Source organism: Tachysurus vachellii, chromosome 25 (genome assembly GCF_030014155.1).
Source record: "Tachysurus vachellii isolate PV-2020 chromosome 25, HZAU_Pvac_v1, whole genome shotgun sequence".
NCBI classification, from domain to species: domain Eukaryota; kingdom Metazoa; phylum Chordata; class Actinopteri; order Siluriformes; family Bagridae; genus Tachysurus; species Tachysurus vachellii.
In genome coordinates, this window is record NC_083484.1 from 15777093 (window position 1) to 15798358 (window position 21266).

General features: G+C 37.5%; 3 protein-coding genes across 7 annotated transcripts; all 3 read right to left on the reverse strand.

Annotated features, from left to right (window-relative positions):
* Positions 1–433: 433 nt before the first annotated feature.
* Positions 434–2881, reverse strand: LOC132840487 (uncharacterized). Its single transcript, XM_060862163.1, has 2 exons — positions 2769–2881; positions 434–2072 (listed from the first exon to the last, which is right to left on the reverse strand). The coding sequence occupies exon 2, from the start codon at positions 2008–2010 to the stop codon at positions 832–834; it is 1179 nt and encodes a 392-aa protein (XP_060718146.1). The 5' UTR covers positions 2011–2072; positions 2769–2881; the 3' UTR covers positions 434–831.
* Positions 2882–7094: 4213 nt separating this feature from the next.
* Positions 7095–10069, reverse strand: LOC132840019 (uncharacterized). The gene is made up of 2 exons (XM_060861312.1): positions 9929–10069; positions 7095–8570 (listed from the first exon to the last, which is right to left on the reverse strand). Exon 2 carries the CDS (start codon positions 8506–8508, stop codon positions 7336–7338), a length of 1173 nt encoding a protein of 390 aa, XP_060717295.1. The 5' UTR covers positions 8509–8570; positions 9929–10069; the 3' UTR covers positions 7095–7335.
* On the reverse strand, positions 9929–20746 carry LOC132840020 (protein rapunzel-like). 5 transcript variants are annotated; one of them, XM_060861313.1, is made up of 4 exons: positions 19870–20746; positions 18890–19017; positions 17289–17354; positions 10285–12981 (listed from the first exon to the last, which is right to left on the reverse strand). In XM_060861313.1, the coding sequence occupies exon 4, from the start codon at positions 12925–12927 to the stop codon at positions 12253–12255; it is 675 nt and encodes a 224-aa protein (XP_060717296.1). In that variant the 5' UTR covers positions 12928–12981; positions 17289–17354; positions 18890–19017; positions 19870–20746; the 3' UTR covers positions 10285–12252. The 5 variants fall into 5 exon arrangements, 3 of the variants coding, with proteins under 3 accessions (XP_060717296.1, XP_060717297.1, XP_060717299.1); XR_009647789.1 differs by lacking the exons at positions 17289–17354; positions 18890–19017; positions 19870–20746 and adding exons at positions 9929–10136; positions 13969–14121 and having other exon boundaries at positions 12190–12981; XR_009647788.1 differs by lacking the exons at positions 17289–17354; positions 18890–19017; positions 19870–20746 and adding exons at positions 9929–10141; positions 13969–14121 and having other exon boundaries at positions 12190–12981.
* Between the last annotated feature and the right edge of the window lie 520 nt (positions 20747–21266).

Below are 21266 nucleotides of genomic sequence, written 5' to 3' on the forward strand. Positions count from 1 at the left end.
GCCAAAGCCATTCCAGCATGACAATGCTTCTGGGCACAAAGTGACGTCCTTAAAGAAATGTGTTGCCAAGACTAGAGTAGAAGAATTTGTGTGTCTTCAACACAGTGCACACCTTTGCTGACTATCTGATATCACAGCAGTGCTTTTTTATAGAAGGGATAGAATGTTGAGGAAATTATATGCTTCACTCTCAAGAGAATGTGTGTTGTAATCATGGAGGATCTGTTCATCCAGCAATTCAGTAATGATCTCCACAGGTGTGACAACAAGAAAGAGCAAGAACGAGAGTCATTAGAAGATACGGTAGAGAGTAGAGATAAGGTTAGAAAGTACAGCTGCGATTAAATTTTTTTTTGCCAGTTTCTCAACCGGTTTGTAGACCCACCATACCAAACTATTCAGCCAGAACAGAGCAAGAAAATGACATTTACCCTTAAATATTAAAACACAGTTTATTTTGTATTTGAGGAATTTACAAAACAAAGGAGTTTGGAGAAAAAACATGCTATTTAAAACATTTCCAGATCTTTTGAATAATCTTTAAAAAAAAACAGATCTAAGTAACAGCACAATCCATCATTATTTAGCCCGTTTTCCTTTTTAAAAGCCTTTATTAAAAGTGATCATCTCAAGCCTTAGTGCTTTGATCCTCAGTCTTAATCCATCTTGTTTCATTAATTGAGTGTCATAACATAATCATTACTAATAACAATCATACATATGTAAATAATCAAATCTTTATTTTCATAAAAATTGTAGAACTCTAGTTCTAATAGAAGTGAGTGTAGATTCTGATTGGACATCAATATGTTTAGTTTAATCTAAATTCCATTATTCAGAGTGGATACAGATGTGTGCTTGTTTGTGAGACATATAATAAAGGTGCTCAGGCTCAAAATTATTGGCTTCCTCCACTTTCGTACAGCGATTGATGGCATGGACAAAGCAGTTGGGAAAACTTTTGCTCAGAGACTCAGCCACAGACTCCACACCACCTTTCTCTTTCTCTATTTGATCCTTTATCTGGCTCTTGTCGAGTGGTTTAGGGTCTGCAGTGAAAGACACCACAACCCTTATTTTATTACCGCACAAATGTTCAAAATAATTGTCAACTCCATCATTTAAATGGCGCTTCTTCCGACCCAGAATCTTCACAAGTTTGCCACCATCATCATCATTAAACACCCGGACAGACCAGGAGACCCAGTAATACTTCTTCACAAGAGCCTCCAGTAGGAATTTAGTAAACTCAGGGTCGACACTGCCCTGCTTCTCCAAGAGCATCTCATCTATATCAGCCTGGGCTTGCTCAGCAAAGTTGTTCACACACTCATCCACTGCTGCCTTCATGCGCTTCTCGACTTCCTCCATGCGGGCAAGCCATTTCTTCCCCATTTCCTCATCCACAGTGTCTTCCTGTAGTGCAGCGTACCCCATCAGTGAGATGATCCCAACCACAAACAGCTTCTTCAGGCTAGTACAGAATTCCTCCACTGCCCTCCTGCTCCGCTGCTCAGTTTCCACTATAATGTCCAGCATTGTCTGTCCAGAGGTGTTCTCTTTCATGATAGCATCATATAAGCATTCAAGGTTCTTTTCTCCATTAAATTCCTCAAAGTAGATGAGGAACTCATCTCGCTTCAACTTCTTAAACTTGGATTTGGCTGTGAAAATATATTTAAAATATTCATACTGACTGTTTATGTTTGCTTGGAGATTGAAGTTCTGCTGGTTCACAAGTGATCGCTTTATTGCCAGCTCTGTTTTTTTAATCTCACCCTGGATCTTTTCCAGCTTCTGGTTGACCTTCACAAACTGCTCAGCAAGATACCTAGCCTCTTTGCCCTCTGGGTTGCTAAGGAGCTCAGAGGAGACATTAAATACTGCCTCCAGGATGGGATTGAACTGGCCTACAGTGGCTGCAAGGATCTCACAGCTTTGGCCTAGGATCTCTACTCCCTTTTCGATCTTGTCGCTGTTCTCCATAAGCCATTCTGACACAAAACTCATATTGGACGTCAGGTGATGAAAGAAGCTTCTGTCTTAATCTGTAACGGAGGCAAACGTTCTTTCTGTAACACAATAAGAAATGTCATTTTAAAAACTTCCAGAATCAATGCAGCATTATGTAAATGTCACATTTATTTAAAAAGAATATTATTAAAAAGTTAAAAGCTAGCAGATAGCAGAACAAGTATGAACTTCATCTGAAATAATGTACAAATATTTGCAGTCATATGTGAAATTCCATGCTGTGTGAGATCAAATTGCAGTAAGAATGTTTCCAAAATAAATAAAGGACATGCCATGTACGTTATCAGGAATGTTGGGTTTGTGTGCGTTGACAGAATCCTTCATTTCAGTTCAATCGATAACTCAATCTTAGCTTCCTATAGAATCCAGTGTTACACTTTAATAGCACCAACATTGTTGCCTTTTATCATTAGCAAGGTCTTTTTTTATATTAAAACCACATCCATAGTTGCTAAGTGTAATGCAAGTCAATATTTATTTAAGCACAACATCCGGGCATTTCAGAACCAACATCCGGGCATTTCAGAACAGGTCCTTATCAAAGCTTAAAAAAAATCCAGAATTAGCAAATACATCATCATTGTAGACATGTACAAAGATCTTTTTTGTATGCCCTGTTCACTGTTTCTGTGTTTTGCTATTTTAAAATGTGAGCAAATAAAAAGGAAAAAAAAGCAAAGATGCCCCATAAGAAAGTGATCATCAAGAGATAACAGAGAAAAACAAACACTTACAGTTAGGAGGTGAAAAGTGCAGAGGTGCCGTCTGTGGTGTTCCAGTGCAGCCCAGCGGTGCTGATGACGTGCAGCTGCCTTGACTCGATGTTTATTTGTAGCCTTGCTGCATGCGGCACTCCCTCTTTGGACAGCCTCCATCTCCTCCTCCCTCTCAGAGAGGGATGGGTAACATCCGGTAACTGTGCCCCTTTCACAGGCTTCCACTTGCGACATTACCAAATGTCCTGAGGCACTGAAAAGTTTCTCCCTCAGAAAAAGAAACAAAACAAAACAAAAAGTCCCTACACAGAGTAGATTTTTTACAAATACAAAATGGTAAACACATAAGAGATTAAAAGTACCTCAGATTTACCCTGATGTGCCATGGTCTTATAGAACAGCTTTGGCATTCATCAATATTAATTCCAAACATTATACTACAGTTATCTGTTATGCTAAACATCACCTATTGTGTGAAAGGTTAAGTTGGATGAGTAGGATTGTTGTTTTCTTTCTTTGCTACTCTGTAGGTTGAGTACAATATTTATTAGCTATGAGATCTGAAAGTCTGAACATTTCCTGGCATGCTGTACTTCAGTTTCAGTGAAGGAAATATATCAGTCCTGGCATGAAAGTAGCTTACTGCATATCCTGACTACATGTGACAGCAGGCAGGCTTGAGCTTGTTTTAAAATGATTGTTTTCTGGTGAACCAACAATGTTGGTAAAACCTTATCTGTCATATGTGAAATAATTTTATAGAAACACATCAAGACCAGACAAGTATGAAAAGAACGCTATTTATTCATTTTTTTCATACAATCACAAAACTTTTAGAGATGATTTGTGTGCTTAGAGCCTTATTGTGCCTAATTATTTGTAATCTGTTACTTATTTTTCTTTGTTAAATCTACTACATGCAATCCGTGATGCCGTGATCTCTGATGCTTGTACTCAAGACCATTAAACACATTCTGTACTTTTTGACCGTTCAATGTGGAAAATTAATAAAGCATTAATACACTATACAGTGTTTCCCAGAAAGAAGATAGTGTCCATTATGAGTCTGGATTTCTTTATCCACTTCCTGCTCAGACCCTTCTTGTGTTCACCAATGAATGCATTCTGTTACATCTTCAGGGCTCTCAAGTTTTGAAGACAGGCAAGCGTGACATCATAGTTAGTGCTAGCTGTTGTGCTCACTTATTTTCACTTCCAAAATAAATAAAAAAAATAGAATTTGGACAGAGCAGCCAAATATTTGCCTATAACTGTACCTGTGCAAGCCAAAAAGACCTTCAGCAAATCCCAAATAATTATCCCAATCATTAAACATTTCAGAAATCATCTTAAATTTCTTTTTTAAACTGAAAGAATACAGCACAACCTCAACTCTGACTAGAGGAAGACTTCCAGGAAACTTCACTGAGCGGGTAAAGTGGGGATTAGCCTGAGAATTATGAGATATTTGTTTAGGATCTTGACATAACATACAAACATAACATGAGGACAAATGTACAAGACAATTTTTGGGTCTTTTATGTGGGACGATTAGATAGAAATCCGTGCAAGCGTATCCATGTAATTCTTTGTAAAGCCTGCAGATGTCACTAGTCGACTGCTGCAAATCATGCTGATTTGCATATTGTGCTGTGGTGGTGGTTATACATGAAAAGATTAGGAGCAAGTCCTTTAAAAGATATCCTGGGACTTTTACAATGACCATACTAATAATATGATTTAATCTGATTTAAACTGATATCTAATTTTTTTTTAAAATATTTCAGTGTCTGATAAAAAAGTATGTAGTTATACAATGCTCTCTTTTCCAAGCTAATAGTCAGTAAAATTAAGCTCTGAGACATTATAGCCCATGATTTAACAAACTGCCAAAATGAATAACTCTGATCATAATACACAAATATGTCTACAGCTTTACTGTATATCCAGCAATAGTTTTTGATATGTACAGCCATATAAGGATATGAAAAAAGTTCGAAATCTTTAAGTGCTAATCTAATAAACATACAAAATCATTCATTCATTCATCTTCTACCGCTTATCCGAACTACCTCGGGTCACGGGGAGCCTTTGCCTATCTCAGGCGTCATTGGTCATCAAGGCAGGATACACCCTGGACGGAGTGCCAACCCATCGCAGGGCACACACACACTCTCATTCACTCACGCAATCACACACTACGGACAATTTTCCAGAGATGCCAATCAACCTACCATGCATGTCTTTGGACCCGGGGAGGAAACCGGAGTACCCAGAGGAAACCCCCGAGGCACGGGGAGAACATGCAAACTCCACACACACTAGGTGGAGGTGGGAATCGAACCCCGACCCTGGAGGTGTGAGGCGAACGTGCTAACCACTAAGCCACCGTGCCCGCCATACAAAATCAATTCAGGAGAAAATAATTGTGTTCTCACATGCAGAAGAAACTAAGACAGCTGTGGTTTAACAAAATTTCAGTGAATTTGGAATCACTTCTTCTAGTTACACTCTTCCAGGACTTCTTGCATCTTGGTCTGAATGTTCAAAACCTTTTGGCCCCATTCATCCCTGAACTCATCCTCATTATCCTCAGTGACCACATAGTAGGCCATCAGTGCTATGAGGCCTATGTGGAAGATGTAGGCCAGATGAGAGCATTTTGCCTCCATAATCTTCTTGTTCTTCTTGTAGTGCTCTAGATAAAATATCAGTAGCAGCCTCCCAAAAGTACAAAGTGAAATGAGAAAACGTTTCTCCAGGACCATGGTACTACTTTACATAAAACAAAGACAGAGCTAAGGACTTAGTAAGTAGTCCTAGCCACATAAAGTGCATCTGTTCAACCTGGTGCAAACAGTGCAAGACAAGACAAAAAGACAGTGCAGGACAAAAAGACAGTGCAAACAAAAAATACAAGACATTACACAAAAGATAATACACAAAAGACAATAAACAAAAACAGTGCTACAAAATCAGGACTTCTGGTAGTTCCAAGGATAACAAAATCTACTAAAGGCGGTAGAGAGTTTTTGTATTTAGCTCCCAATCATTGGAATAGTCTTCCTTTTCAAGTTTAAATGTAGATTAAAATCTTATCTCTCTTATCTATATTCAGGTGTACAAACATTAGTCAGACTGTATATTTATAATCACACCCTTCGGTGTTACCCATATGAGGATGGGTTCCCCTTTGAGTCTGGTTCCTCTCAAGGTTTCTTCCGTCACCATTCAAGGGAGTTTTTCCTTGCCACTGCCACCTGAGTCACATCAGACTTGCTCATTGGGGATAAATACAAACACATTTAAATATATCTAATATTAATCTTGAAATTTGCATAATATTAATCTTTATATTATTCTTTATTTTAATCTTTTGTTCTATGTTTATGTTCTGTAAAACTACTTTGAGCCATTATCAGTTGTAAAAAGCGCTATACAAATAAATTTGAATTGAATTGAATTAGAGAGTGTGTATTTGGTGTAGGTCTGTATCTCTGTTACTCTGCAGCACTTAATGTTGGATTAGTTTTCTTAAATCTGTGCAAATTACACTAATGTTTATTCTGCAACACTTCTGTTTTTAACAGTATTTTCAGTTATGTTTATAAGTAAATTATAATTCATACATACATATTATACAAACCATAAAATATTAACCCTGTTACTGTCACTCAACACTTTTACTCTTAATGAAAAGCAGGGTCAATATTTACAGGGTTGAGTTTTTCATCTTTTATGCATCAGAGGTATAGACTCTCTAACAACCTTTAAATCCAGATTCAAAACTCACATGTTTAGAAATGAATTTTATATTTGAACTTGTCCATTATTTTCTTTTTTTACTTTATATATTATTATTATTTTAATTTCTTTTATTATTCTGTTGTCTATTTGTATGTTTTATATTATGCTGTGTGTTTTCAATGTATTTTTGTAAGGTGACCTTGAGAGTTTGAAAGGCGCCCTCATATAAAATGTATTATTATTATTATTATTATTATTATTATTATTATTATTATTATTATTATTAAGACAAAATAAAATTAAAAATATTTTTTCCTCATTTATTATGAATTACTCCTGAACAAATGATGGATCGATAAAGTAATAATACAATAATACAAATGCACAAAAATAATCATTACCGTTAGCTTAAAAAATTACAGATGGTTATAATTTGCATAAAAGTTTCAGGCTAAGTGGAAGAGTATTATATAATAAATGCATGAAGTGATGCATGAAACTGTATTAAAATTATGCTCTGATTTAATATGTTCATTTTTAAAAATCAATTTTCAACATGGATATAACAGAGAAAAACATACAAATGACACAAAGCCCTTTTTCCTTTTTAAAAGCCTTTATTAAAAGTGATCATCTCAAGCCTTAGTGCTTTGACCCTCATTCTTAATCCGTCTTGTTTCATTAACTGAGTGTCATAACATCATCATTACTAATAACAATTATACATTTGTAAATAATCAAATCTTTATTATCCTGGAAATTGTAGAACTCTACTTCTAATAGAAGTGAGTGTAGATTCTGATTGGACATCTATATGTTTAGTTTAATCTAAATTCCATTATTCAGAGTGGATACAGATGTGTGCTTGTTTGTGAGAAATATAATAAAAGTGCTCAGGCTCAAAATTATTGGCTTCCTCCACTTTCGTACAGCGATTGATGGCATGGACAAGGCAGTTGGGAAAACTTTTGCTCAGAGACTCAGCCACAGACTCCATGCCACCTTTCTCTTTCTCTATTTGATCCTTTATCTGGTTCTTGTCAAGTGGTTTAGGGTCTGCAGTGAAAGACACCACCACCCTTATTTTATTACCACTCAAATGTTCAAAATAATTGTCAACTCCACCATTTATATGGCGCTTCTTCCCAAACAGAAACTTCACAAGTTTGCCACCATCATCTTTAAACACCCGGACTGACCAGGAGACCCAGTAATACTTCTTTACAAGAGCCTCCAGTAGGAATTTAGTAAACTCAGGGTCGACACTGCTCTGCTTCTCCAAGAGCATCTCATCTATATCAGCCTGGGCTTGCTCAGCAAAGTTGTTCACACACTCATCCACTGCTGCCTTCATGCACTTCTCCACGTCCTCCATGCGGGCAAGCCATTTCTTCCCCATTTCCTCATCCACAGTGTCTTCCTGTAGTGCAGCGTAGCCCATCAGTGAGATGATCCCAACCACAAACAGCTTCTTCAGGCTAGTACAGAATTCCTCCACTGCTCTCCTGCTCCGCTGCTCAGTTTCCACTATGGTGTCCAGCATTGTCTGTCCAGAGGTGTTCTTTTTCATGATAGCATCATATAAGCATTCAAGGTTCTTTTCTCCCTCAAATTCCTCAAAGTAGATGAGGAACTCATCTCGCTTCAACTTCTTATTAGATTTGGCTGTGAAAATATATTTAAAATATTCATACTGACTGTTTATGTTTGCTTGGAGATTGAAGTTCTGCTGGTTCACAAGTGATCGCTTTATTGCCAGCTCTGTTTTTTTAATCTCACCCTGGATCTTTTCCAGCTTCTGGTTGACCTTCACAAACTGCTCACCAAGATACCTAGCCTCTTTGCCCTCTGGGTTGCTAAGGAGCTCAGCGGAGACATTCAATACTGCCTCCAGGATGGGATTGAACTGGCCTACAGTGGCTGCAAGGATCTCACAGCTTTGGCCTAGGATCTCTACTCCCTTTTCGATCTTGTCCCTGTTCTCCATAAGCCATTCTGACACAAAACTCATATTGGACGTCAGGTGATGAAAGAGGCTTCTGTCTTAATCTGTTAACGAGGCAAGCGTTCTTTCTGTAACACAAGAAGAAATGTCATTTTAAAAACTTCAGAATTCCAGAATCAATGCAGCATTATGTAAATGTCACATTTATTTAAAAAAAATATTAAAAAAATCTGTCATATAAAAAATTGAAAAGCTAGCAGATAGCAGAACAAGTAAGAACTTCATCTGGAATAATGTACAAATATTTGCAGTTGTATGTGAAATTCCATGCTGTGTGAGTTCAAATTGCAGTAGAAATGTTTCCAAAATAAATAAATGACATGCCATGTACGTTATCAGGAATGTTGGGTTTGTGTGCGTTGTCCAAAGAAATCCAAGGTCTATGATTATATGTCTATGTATAAATAATCCTAGTTCTTTAATGTAACCTGAGGCAATGTTCCAGTTTTAGTTAAAAAGTAAGTAGTGATATTCTGGGTGCTATGGTGTTGCTAGGTGGTTGCCATGATATTCCAGGTAACTGTTAGGTGGTTGCAAGTTAGTTGCTATGGTATTGTTGTTGTTTACTGTGGTGTTTCAGTAGCAAGCCTCACAATCCTGTCCTGAATATGCCATTCAGGTTTTGTGTGATTCCGTCTTTCACGTGTTGCAGCTTAACTAAAGTAAACTCTGTCTCGCAATGAATGATTCATTCGAGCTTGTGCCAAAGGTCTTACAGATATTAATGTTTTCAGTCACTGTCAGTTAGGTACATAAGAGTAATTTGATACTACAGTTTTGAATCAAACATCCCAGGAATAGATTTTTCGCATATTTACAGGTAAAGTACAGGCAAAGGTAAATGTTTGTCACCTTGTTTTACATGAGTTACGCTTGCCTAGATATAAAAAGTTCAGCAGAGCCCCTAGTGGCCACTGTGTAACAAGCTGCCATTTTTAGTTTGTTTCTAGACGTAGCCATCATTGACACTTCCTGATGATTACTGCTGAGAGCTAACGGGCCAATCCGAAAGCTGACTAGCTGACAGAATCCTTCATTTCAGTTCATTCGATATCTCGATCTTAGCTTCCTATAGAATCCAGTGTTACACTTTAATAGCACCAACATTGCTGCCTTTTATCATTAGCAAGGTCTTTTTTATTATGTTAAAACCACATCCATGGTTGCTAAGTGTTATGCAAGTCAATATTTACTTAAGAAAAACATCCGGGCATTTCAGAACAGGTCCTTATCAAAGCTTAAAAAAAATCCAGAATTAGCAAATACATCATCATTGTAGACATGTACAAAGATCTTTTTTGTATGCCCTGTTCACTGATTCTATGTTTTGCTATTTTAAAATGTGAGCAAATAAAAAGGAAAAAAAGCAAAGATGCCCCATAAGAAAGAGATCATCAAGAGATAACAGAGAAAAACAAACACTTACAGTTAGGAGGTGGAAAGTGCAGAGGTGCCGTCTGTGGTGTTCCAGTGCAGCCCAGCGGTGCTGATGACTTGCAGCTGCCTTGGCTCAATGTTTATTTGTAGCCTTGCTGCATGCGGCACTCCCTCTTTGGACAGCCTCCATCTCCTCCTCCCTCTCAGAGAGGGATGGGTAACATCCGGTAACTGTGCCCCTTTCACAGGCTTCCACTCTGCTCTGTGAAACAGTTTGCGACATTACCAAGTGTCCTGAGGCACTGAGAGGTTTCCCCCTCAGAAAACAAAACAAAAAGTCCCTATAAAGTAGATTTTTTACAAATACAAAATGGTAAACACATAAGAGATTAAAAGTACCTCAAATTTACCCTGATGTGCTTTGGTCTTATAGCTTTGGCATTCATCTTGTGCCTAATAATGTGTAATATTTTTACTTATTTTATTTTGTTAAATCTACTACATGCAATCCGTGATGCCGTGATCTGATGCTTCTACTCAAGACCATTAAACCCATTCTGTACTGTTTGACCGTTTAATGTGGAAAATTAATAAAGCATTAATGCACTATCCAGTGTTTCCCAGAAAGAAGATAGTGTCCTTTATGAGTCTGGTTCCTCTTAAGATTTCTTTATCATGGAAAGAAAATAGCTTACAGAGGTTTTATTTGCCATTGTATTGCTCATAATGGGGATCTAAATATGTATGCAATGTAACGTGGGATAGCCTGCTGTGGTAAACACAGGGAGGCCTGTGTGTATGGGGAAGTTGAATAACAGCACCTCCTACATCTTCTTTTGCACATTCTCTTGGCTTTCTTTATCCACTTCCTGCTCAGCCCCTCCTCGTGTTCACCAATGAATGCAGAGTAACCCAATAGAGGGAGGAAGCAGACGCAGAAGAGCTGGGTAAAGCTTGTATGCGGGCATGTGATGCTGACTCACGAAGGTAACCTCAGTAATGGACCACAGACTGGTGTGGTTTAAGGCACAGAGAATAGTATTTTGTGTGCTGCATATGCTGCATTTTTTGAAAACAAAGGCCTATCCGCTATATTTTTAATATATTAAAAGCCTTAGTACAATCACCCTGCAGTTCTGCTCCACTCTGTACATTCTGTTACATCTTTTCTACCAATTATAAATGGATATAGCTGTAAATTCATTGCTTACCTCTATTCATTGTTCACCTCTGTTTATGTATATTAACTGTACAAACACTATATATTTCTTGGTTACTTGGTTGTACATACAATGTACACATACTATGCTGTATGCTAATGCACAAACTCCATGCTTTAGCTTTATTTATTTGTTGTACATATATTTTCACATCGCACTTATTCCTTTGCACATTTTTCTATTTGCACTTCTGGTACATACTAAACGGCATTTCATTGCTATTTACCTGCACTATGCAATGACAAAGTTGCTTGGATTTGCCTATTTGATCAACTTGGAAGCATTCCTAGCTGTAAATTCCTTTTTTATTTGGTTTATCAGTATAAAGTATCACAGCATGAACATTTGCAGGAAGATATTGCTAGTCATAGTTAGTGCTAGCTGTTGTGCTCACTTATTTTCACTTCCAAAAAAAAAAAGAAATAGAATTTAGACAGCGCAGCCAAATGTTTACCTGTAACTGTAAGTGTGCAAACGAAAAAGAAACTTCAGCAAATCCACAAAAACTAACATATAACATACATAACATGAGGACAAATGTGCAAGACAATTTTTGGGTCTTTTATGTGGGAAGATTAGATAAAAGTCTGTGCAAGCGTATCCATGTAATTCTTTGTAAAGCCTGCAGATGTCACTAGTCGACTGCTGCAAATCATGCTAATTTGCATATTGTGCTGTGGTGGTGGTTAAACATGAAAAGATTTTAAGTCCTTTAAAAGATATCCTGGGACTTTTACAATGACCATACTAATAATATGATTTAATCTGATTTAAACTGATATCTATTATTTTTTTTTAATATTTCAATGTCTGATAAAAAAGTATGTGATTATACAATGCTCCCTTTTCCAAGCTAATAGGCAGTAAAATTAAGCTCTGAGACATTATAGCCCATGATTCAACAAACTGCCAAAATGAATAACACTGATCATAATACACAAATATTGTCTACAGCTTTACTGTATATCCAGCAATAGTTTTTGATATATATACAGCCATATAAGGATATGAAAAAAGTTTGAGATCTTTAAGTGCTAATCTAATAAACATACAAAAGCAATTCAGGAAGAAAAAATAACTGTGTTCTCACATGCAGAAGAAACTAAGACAGCTGTGGTTTAACAAAATTTCAGTGAATCTGGAATCACTTCTTCTAGTTACACTCTTCCAGGACTTCTTGCATCTTGGTCTGAATGTTAAAGACCTTTTGGCCCCATTCTTCCCTGAACTCATCCTCATTATCCTCAGTGACCACATAGTAGGCCATCAGTGCTATGAGGCCGATGTGGAAGAGGTAGGCCAGATGAGAGCATTTTGCCTCCATAATCTCCTTGTTCTTCTTGTAGTGCTCTAGATAAAATATCAGTAGCGGCCTCCCAAAAGGACCCTGGTCTTCCATGATGGCATCATAATACCTGTTCAAATTCTGGTGGCCTTTTTGTTTTCTATAGATTTTCTTGAAATCCTCTCTATAACGCTCACTTTTTTCGGGGTCTATCCTGATGCGATCCACCATGTTCTTGAAGCCTCGATACTGGTGCTCGATGTTCCTTTCCAAATTACCATAGTTTATGGTAATCTCAGCAGTGTGGATCTGGTCCAGCAGCTGCTTGTTCTGCTCAGAGATGCTCTCCAACTTCTCATGAATTTGCTGGAAGTCCTTCTCCAGCTTGCTTGTGTCATCATCCACCAGGCCTTTCCTCGCTGCACCAACCAGTGTGGTGACGATGCCAAACAGAGGGTTGAAGGTCTCGGCGAATGAAGACACACTCTCCAAGCAACCCAGCACTACGGCTGCAGTATGTTTGATTTGCCCCTTGTCTGCCATTGATGCAGAGTGGTCACTAGTTTTAGTTTAGCTAGCCTTTGGTCATGTGGGGTTCTGAAAAAAAGGTGAAAAATTATTAAAGCTCGAATAGAAGAAGTGCACTCACTGATTTCTGCCTTGAATACACAAATACATCCAGTCATACAATATCTACCTCATTTCTAGGGACTTTACTGTGGAAAACCTCCTGGTAACTAGAGGAAGTAGCTTATAGCCAAACATTGGGTGTAGTTTGTTTCACAATGGCTTCTGAAATCACTATTGTTTCCTTTTGGAGTTTGTTGGTAATGTTTAATATATGTTGTAGAATAACAAAGTCATGTCAACAACTCATATGAAAAGTCATGGGATGCACGAATAAGGTGAATGTAATGTCATTGTGTTCCTTATAGAAGATGGACAAATATCGGAATTTTAACAAAATACACATCTTACGTGTACCATAAACATTCATATTATAATCCCCTACTATCACTGATTATATGTTAGTAGGTTGCTGTTAAATATTTTTAAGCAACCCCAGGAAATTACTGTAGCATTAAAAAAAGTCAAAATGCTAGAACTTGTTCCGAGTTAAAAATCTCAGCATGAATATATATAGCCTTAACATGCTGGAATCATCAGTAAATATTACAGCTATTTTAATGCTTTGTGGAAGCAAGTTTCATACAAAACAAAGGTTTCATTTCACATTCACACAAGATACATTTGTATTCAAGTGTGAATCTTAGGCTGTAAACCTGTCTCTGTTAATGCCAACCACTAGCCATTAGCTGAGCTTCTTGTAGCTACTCTGCTATTGAGTCAGGCATTCAAAAAAATAGCCAAAATAAACCCTTCCAATACATTCATTTAAAAACCAAGATATACACAATATACAAACTACATCATCTTTGTCCTTGTCAGAGTAAGAGGTTAGCTTAAAATAAAAACAACCCAAACACATGACTCTCAACCATAAACAAAAAAACATCTGTCTAAAATGACAAAGAATACAATAATCAGGACAAAAGAAAAATGGGCCCAAGCTAAACATCTTACCTGGTATTTTATGTACCTGTTTCCTTTAATAGTATTGCTGTTTGTTTTGTGAAGCTATTATATCAACCGCAGCCTGGAGAGCGTCCTTAGCACTGTGCTATATGGGCAGGCTAAGGGAGTGACTCGTGTTTGAGAAATGCTCACTGTTTTTTTTTTTTTTTTTTTTAAAGGGGGGTGCTCTGGTGGCTCCCGTCCCTTCTGAAAATAATGCATTGAAGCAGTTTGTCTTAAATACAATAATGAATTCTTCTCAGCAGGTTTATCAGCCCGCCAGGCTACAAAAGACATAGTGAAAGTAGTATAGCTGTTAACAGATAAGTGTTTATTACAGTGTGTGCTTATGGTCAATGTTAAGGCTCAACACCATCATACCCTAAGGGAATATCTGTGCTTTTGTATGACCTGTAATGTCTGAAATTTAAAACTAATATATTAATAGCAAATCCCACTAATGCGGTGAATAGCACAGCAATTACTGATAATGCAAAGGTTTTTTTTACTAAGTCTACTTATTCTTTAAGTCTGAGCCTTTTTTGTCTGCCATATCCTGGTTATTGATCCTGCTAGACTAATGTGTCATCTGCACTCTGAGTCAAAACCCTTGACTCCAAATGTCCTACATTGAGACCTGAGCGAACTTGTGGCCTTTGTTTCCATCTTCCTTCCATCTACTGCTACGCTCACACAAAAGATAGTTGCAGGTGAAGTGGAGCTCTAATGTAGGTTGCATTTGCAAATCAAGTATGAATTAAATAAACCTTGCAGAATCTGTCAATTTTTTTATTGAAGCTTCATTAGAGGATTTGGCGTCATGGCATCCCCGTTGGTGTCCCCTCACTGAAAAGAGTAAGAAAAAGACCACAGTGGATCCTAGCTGCTGAAAAATAATCAAGTACCGTATTTTTCACTGCAGACATGATTCCTCCAATCACTGGCCTCCAATCGGGAGCGAAACTGCCCATACCGCGTCACTGCAGACATGCTTCCTCCAATCACGAGTGAAACTGCTAATAGCTTTTTTCTGCCAACAGGCTTCCTCCAATCACGTGCCTTATGTAACCGACATCAGCTGATGCTGAACAAACCAATTGGAACACACCCCGTTGGAGGTGGAGAGCATGGAGCCAGTGAGCAGATGCGACAGGGACCTGTAATGTCAGAACGTCTGAGCCCATAAAAGTGTCAAAAATAAAAAAATAAATAAGGATTGTGTTATGTTTAAAATATTGAGTTCTTAATTTGGGGTTGAAAAACCGGGGCTTGTCTTATACATGGGAGCATTTTATACATGGAGAAATTCGTTAAGCATTCACGCCAACTCCAAACAGAAAACAACACCTAGCCACATCAAAGCTCTACATTGTCAAGTCTTGACAAGTCAAGTCAGGAAGAGAAGAGGTGGCTCCTGCTGGCCAGGTTTCCACCTGCTTCAGCACCGGTTTAGAGCGTCTAACGAATGGTCTGTATGCTGGAATTAGCATAACAGAGATGTGGTCTGAGTAGCAGAGGTGGTGAGGAGCTCCACATGATAAGCACGAGGCATGTTTGTGTAAACATTCATTCATTCATCTTCTACCGCTTATCCGAACTACCTCAGGTCACGGGGAGCCTGTGCCTATCTCAGGCGTCATCGGACATCAATTCAGGATACACCCTGGACGGAGTGCCAACCCATCGCAGGGCACACACTCTCATTCACTCACGCAATCACACTAGGGACAATTTTCCAGAGATGCCAATCAACCTACAATGCATGTCTTTGGACCGGGGGAGGAAACCGGAGTACCCGGAGGAAACCCCCGGGGCACGGGGAGAACATGCAAACTCCACACACACAAGGTGGAGGCGGGAATCGAACCAACAACCCTGGAGGTGTGAGGCGAACGTGCTAACCACTAAGCCACCGTGCCCCCCTTTTGTGTAAACATGATCCAACATATTTTCCCATCTTGTTGCAAAGATTTGAGATTTGCATGGCTGAAATCTGATAATAAAGCGATAATAAACAGTCCGTCGAGGTAAACATTCTTTAGATCGCAGGTCCCATAGCCCAACCCCGGGCTCCATAGCCCCATAGAGTTCACATAGCACCTTTTTAGCATTAGCTCTGGGGGGAATGTACACTTTGACAATGAAAACCGTGGTGAATTCCCATGGTAAATAAAATGGCCTGCATCTACAGTAACAATCACAAACTCCACTAGCGATAAGCAGTAACTAGAAACAAGCACAGAGTTCTTGCACCATTCCGTGTTGATGTAAACACACACAACACCACCGCGAGCCTTACATACAGAGCTACATTTCTGTCTGTGCGAAATGAGGTGATGAGATGCGCTCATCTGGCGTTTCTTTTCCAAATTGGCTTCATTGGATATGATCTTTAAGTTTCAGACCAAAATACAGAAGTAACAGACAAAATCAATGCTTTTTATATCATGATAAAAATGAAAACTTTCTTTCCAGCTGTTTTCTTTGTCTTTTTGTTGAATTAGCAATTAAAGTTCAAACAGATTAACAGATTTTTCATTATATGTGATACAGTAAAGCCAGACATTTTCTAAAATATCTAATATCAGTGCATTCAATGATCAATAAATTAAAATTTTTAACTCATGAAACATTTTTACTGTAATTAGTTTCCAATACAAGTACATCATTTGACACCATTTGATAGTCAAATAGTAGCTAACTAAATATTCAGGAACTTATCAGGAATATGCAAATTAGTGTGTGTTAAATCATTAGTCTAGTGACACCTGCAGGCTTTAAAAATTATTACATTAGCATTTTAGCTTTAAAAGGCTTTTTTAATGAACCTAAACAAATAGACTATAAAATTTCATCGTAATTGCAGCGCTTATGGAAAAAGCCTCATCTACCTCTACAGCCTCACTGCTCTGAGAAATGTGATGAACTGAGAAGTTGGAGAATGTGAACTATTGGCTGGAGGAGGTGCAAGTGATTACCTTAACATCACAACCAAACACTGGCATTATAAAATATTTTGGTAAACAAAAGGTGTATGCTAATTATAATAAGACTGTATAAATATGCTATCATACAAGGATGTGTGCATATCAATATGTTTTAAAGCAATCGAGCAAGGGAAAGCAAAACTCAAAAGAGAAGGGCAGCAGACAGCTAAAGGGTCTGATGAGGCCAAGTGTGATCTGCTGAGACTGAAACACTGAAAGTTCATCATGGACCATCTCAGCTTTGATGATTCTCAATAAAGTCTACTTTGGCATCAAAACCCAAACACCCCAAACTTTAACAGAAGTACTTACACAATAGGCCTAACTGGCATGACGTCTTACCTGTGAAAATGGTGAAGAGCCGATTGCTTCATCTTCCTCTGCTGGTCCTGCTACTTCTTTAGTCTCCTACAACAGCAGAAAAGCAGAAAATTCATAATTGATAAACAGTATAATTAATTTAGCTAACAACAATTAGCTTAGTTCACAAAAGATGCATAGAAACATAATTATTTAATCAATTAAAGCTGGGTTTGTGCAATATATGTATACGTGTAGAAATCCTTTATCTACACACTCAAAATATAATGAAATTTGTTGAACATTTTTCACATATACCACTTTTTTGACCAGGCGATGGCGAGAGAGTGTTTTTATTTTAGGAGCAGATCCCAGGGATATACCACCTCCCTAAACAACCGGACTAAACAAATGAAATAAAAGCAGTATTAGGCCTAAAAATCAACTGGTTATTTGAATGAACCACTAAGGTTCATGTCTGGTACCTTCATCTTGAGAAAAAGGGGATGAGAATATACTAGTACATCCATTAATACATTCATATAATCATTCACTGAGTAGAATCTTTTATAAATATGATTTCGATGAAACTAGAGATGTAACTTCATGTGAATACCTGTACCTGGTTCTGATTAATATCTTTATCAAGACTTTAACAAGAAGTTGGTGTTGCTTCACCTGCAAGGTTTTTTATTCTATTAAATGTGACCGATTACACTGGAAAAAAGTTTTTATTGCAAACATTAAAGCACCATAGTGATGAATTCCTCTCATTGCTTATAGTAAAATCTGGTCTCACTGACAAAGGAAGATGTTATTAATCCTGCTCTCACCTGCCCACAGAATAACCTGCAGGAGTTATTCAAGCCTGATATCTAAGCACTCGCCCACATTTCCCCCCCAAGTGTTTTTGGAAAGTCTTACACAATCTATATCTCTAATTTCAACCAGATACTACTTGTCTTTTTGAAAGTTTGTTAAGTGAACTATGTGTATCTGTATTTTTATACCTTTGCAAAACATTTGTTTAAACAAAATGATGTAGGCATATAAATGTCTCACTGAAGGTTTTCTATAAATATTCACAGGATATCTAGTTGAAACTAGAGATATGGATTGATAAGACTTGAATCCACAGACACAGGAAATGGGGGAAAATGTGAGTGAGTGCTTAGATAACAGGCTTGAATCAAAAGCTCTGGTACAGGAATAACTCCATAATAGAATGGAAAGCACTACTGAGACTGACCGGCCAACTCGTTACTGGGGCCCCACTTACTGCAAGTGAGGACGTACAGCAGAAGCGGTGGCTGTGTAAAGCTTACAGCATCATCACCTGTCATCCAGCTTATAAACACTGTTTACCATCAGGTTCATGTGAATGTGGTCCAAGGAACAGCTTTCAAATACACACATGCACATATATACAGTATATGTATATATATAGAGAGAGAGAAAGTAAAGAGATACAAACCTCTTGTTAGATACACACTACACTGTTGCTTTGTACCCATGTGCAATGACACAAATTATATATATATATATGCTTAAGACAGAAACTCAGATCAGGAAACTAATATTTTTATACAGTACCACAGATTGTCAAAAATGAAGACTTCAGTGTGGATGTCACAGAAACTTGCCATCTTTAAGAAGACTCTTGAGAAAATCCCTCTCACTCTTGAGGTCTTTCAGCTTTTCCTCCAGGAAGTTAAGTTAAAATCAGTATTTTCTTCTTTTAACTTTTCCCCAGGATTTTGTCGATTTGGAGCTGCACATGGAATACAAAGAAAAAAAAGATTATTCATTTTCCTCCCGGATTAAACAAGGAGCTACACAAACATGCACAACATTTATATTTCTGGCATTTAGCAGAAACCCTTATCCAGAGTGATGTAATGTATTGTTCATGCGAATCTATTCCGTGCATTACGGTAGTTTCTCCGTGTGTGGAGAGAGCGCTGATTGGAGCAGAGAACAGTTGTAATGGAGAGCGAGATCTGAAGCACTCGTCAGTAAAGACTCTGCAGTGAAATGGTTGTCAATGTTGTTCCTCTTAACAGTAAACATAACAAGTGACTCACAATTTATTTCAATTTATAGAACTGAGCAATTGACTGTTAAGGGCCTTGCTCAGGGGCCCAGCAGTGGCAGCTTGGTGGAGCTGGAATTCAAACTCATGACCTACCGATCAATGGTCCAACACTTTAAGTGCTAAGCTACCACATCCTCACAACTTCCACAGACCTTTTTGTAGAAGTGTGTGAACATGAATAAAATCTAAAACCCTGTTGTTGATGTTTGTATAGTAAGAGACAGGACGTGATGCAGAGAAGAGCCTTGATGCATATCTTCCTTGTACCCTGATATATGGTGGGTTCAATCAAACAGTGCTTAAGGCTTGGAGGGAGCTGTGAGGGAGTGCAGAGCAGAGCAGGGTGTGACAGGTGCTTTAAGGTAGGTGTGTGCTGGGTCTGACCTTGTCAAGAACAAGAACAAGAACAAGTACAGAGGAAAAACAAATAAGAAGAAACCTTCTACATGACTACAGCTGTTTGTCCGTGTGTGTGTGTTAGGGTGTGTCTACAGTCACAGAATTGGCTTCTTATGAAACATAACTTACCTTGAATTAATGATGAAGTCATCAAATCCTGAACATGTAAGAACATGAAGTGGGGAGGGAGAAGAATTTCACTTCCAGCCTGTTGGACTGTTTGTCACAAGGTTTTATCTCTACACACTATTGTATGCTAATTAAAATATCGTATTAGTTTTAGTTAACTGAAGTAAAAACCTATAATATTTTATTATATAGATTTTTTTACAGGTACTAGGTTGTGATGTACACAGGGAAAAGAGCAGCTACTGCAATTATTAGATTACCTGCTTATAGAAACTGCTAGAGAAACTTGCTATGAGCCTCACAATAAATAATCAAAATTAAGATTTAAAAAAAATCTTATTTATAATATTTTCAGCTTTCCTTCTAGTACTTTTTTCTTCATATAGCTCTGGCAAAGCTTAGATGTGTGTTTGGGATCATTGTCCTGTTATAGTATGGACTGTCCAAAATTAATTTTAAACTTTTTTTTTTATATAATTGTATATATTCATTTATTTATTTTTATCCTTATTTTTTTTTATCCTTATTTCTTTTTTGTCTCTCTTCTGTTTCCATACTTCTGTAAAGCTGCTTTGAGACAATGGGAAAGCTCTATACAAATAAATTGAATTGAATAAATTTGTCTTATTTTTTTCCACCCCCTGACCGCCACGGTGTCAGTAAACAGCCTCTTCTGGAGCAAACAACTAAAGTACAGCCTTCTTTTCTGTGCATTTCTCTCTCAAAATGGCTACTGCAGAAACTCAGAGTTGGGAGATTAGTGGAGTTCATAGAGCGACCTCTGGTGTTGTATGACTGTAAATACACACAAGTCTAGACAACTTGGGAAAAAACATGCAATTTAACATTTCCAGACCTTTTGAATAATCTTTAAAAAAAAAAAAAAGATATCAGAAGATTTCCTCAAAGAACTTACAGAGCAATCCATCATTTTTTAACTTAAATCAATCTAAAAAAAAAAATGAACACATTCAACTTGAATTCAGGTTCTGTGAAGATTTCTGTTATTTTACATGTTATGAGAAATAGCTATTTTAGTATAGTATAGTGTATATAGTAGCTATAACATCTCTGTTACTCTGCAGCACTTAATGTTGGATTAGTTTCCTTAAATCCATGCATTATTACACTAACATTTATTCTGCAACACTTCTGTTTTTAAGACTTCAGATAACAGTATTTTCAGTTATGTTTATAAGTAAGTTATAATTTATACATACATATTATACAAACCATACAATATTAACACTGTTACTGTCACTCAACACTTTTACTCTTAATGAAAATCAGGGTCAATATTTACAGGGTTGAGTTTTTAAGTATATAATAAGCAAACACACAAAAAAGGGCTAGCTAACGTCCATGCTAATGCCATGTGGACATACAGAACATTTCAC

What these genes read in the sequence shown, in the direction of transcription:
- LOC132840487 (XM_060862163.1), bottom strand. Translation starts at nt 2,010, where the DNA reads ATGAGTTTTGTGTCAGAATGGCTTATGGAGAACAGCGACAAGATCGAA.
- LOC132840019 (XM_060861312.1), bottom strand. Translation starts at nt 8,508, where the DNA reads ATGAGTTTTGTGTCAGAATGGCTTATGGAGAACAGGGACAAGATCGAA.
- LOC132840020 (XM_060861313.1), bottom strand. Translation starts at nt 12,927, where the DNA reads ATGGCAGACAAGGGGCAAATCAAACATACTGCAGCCGTAGTGCTGGGT.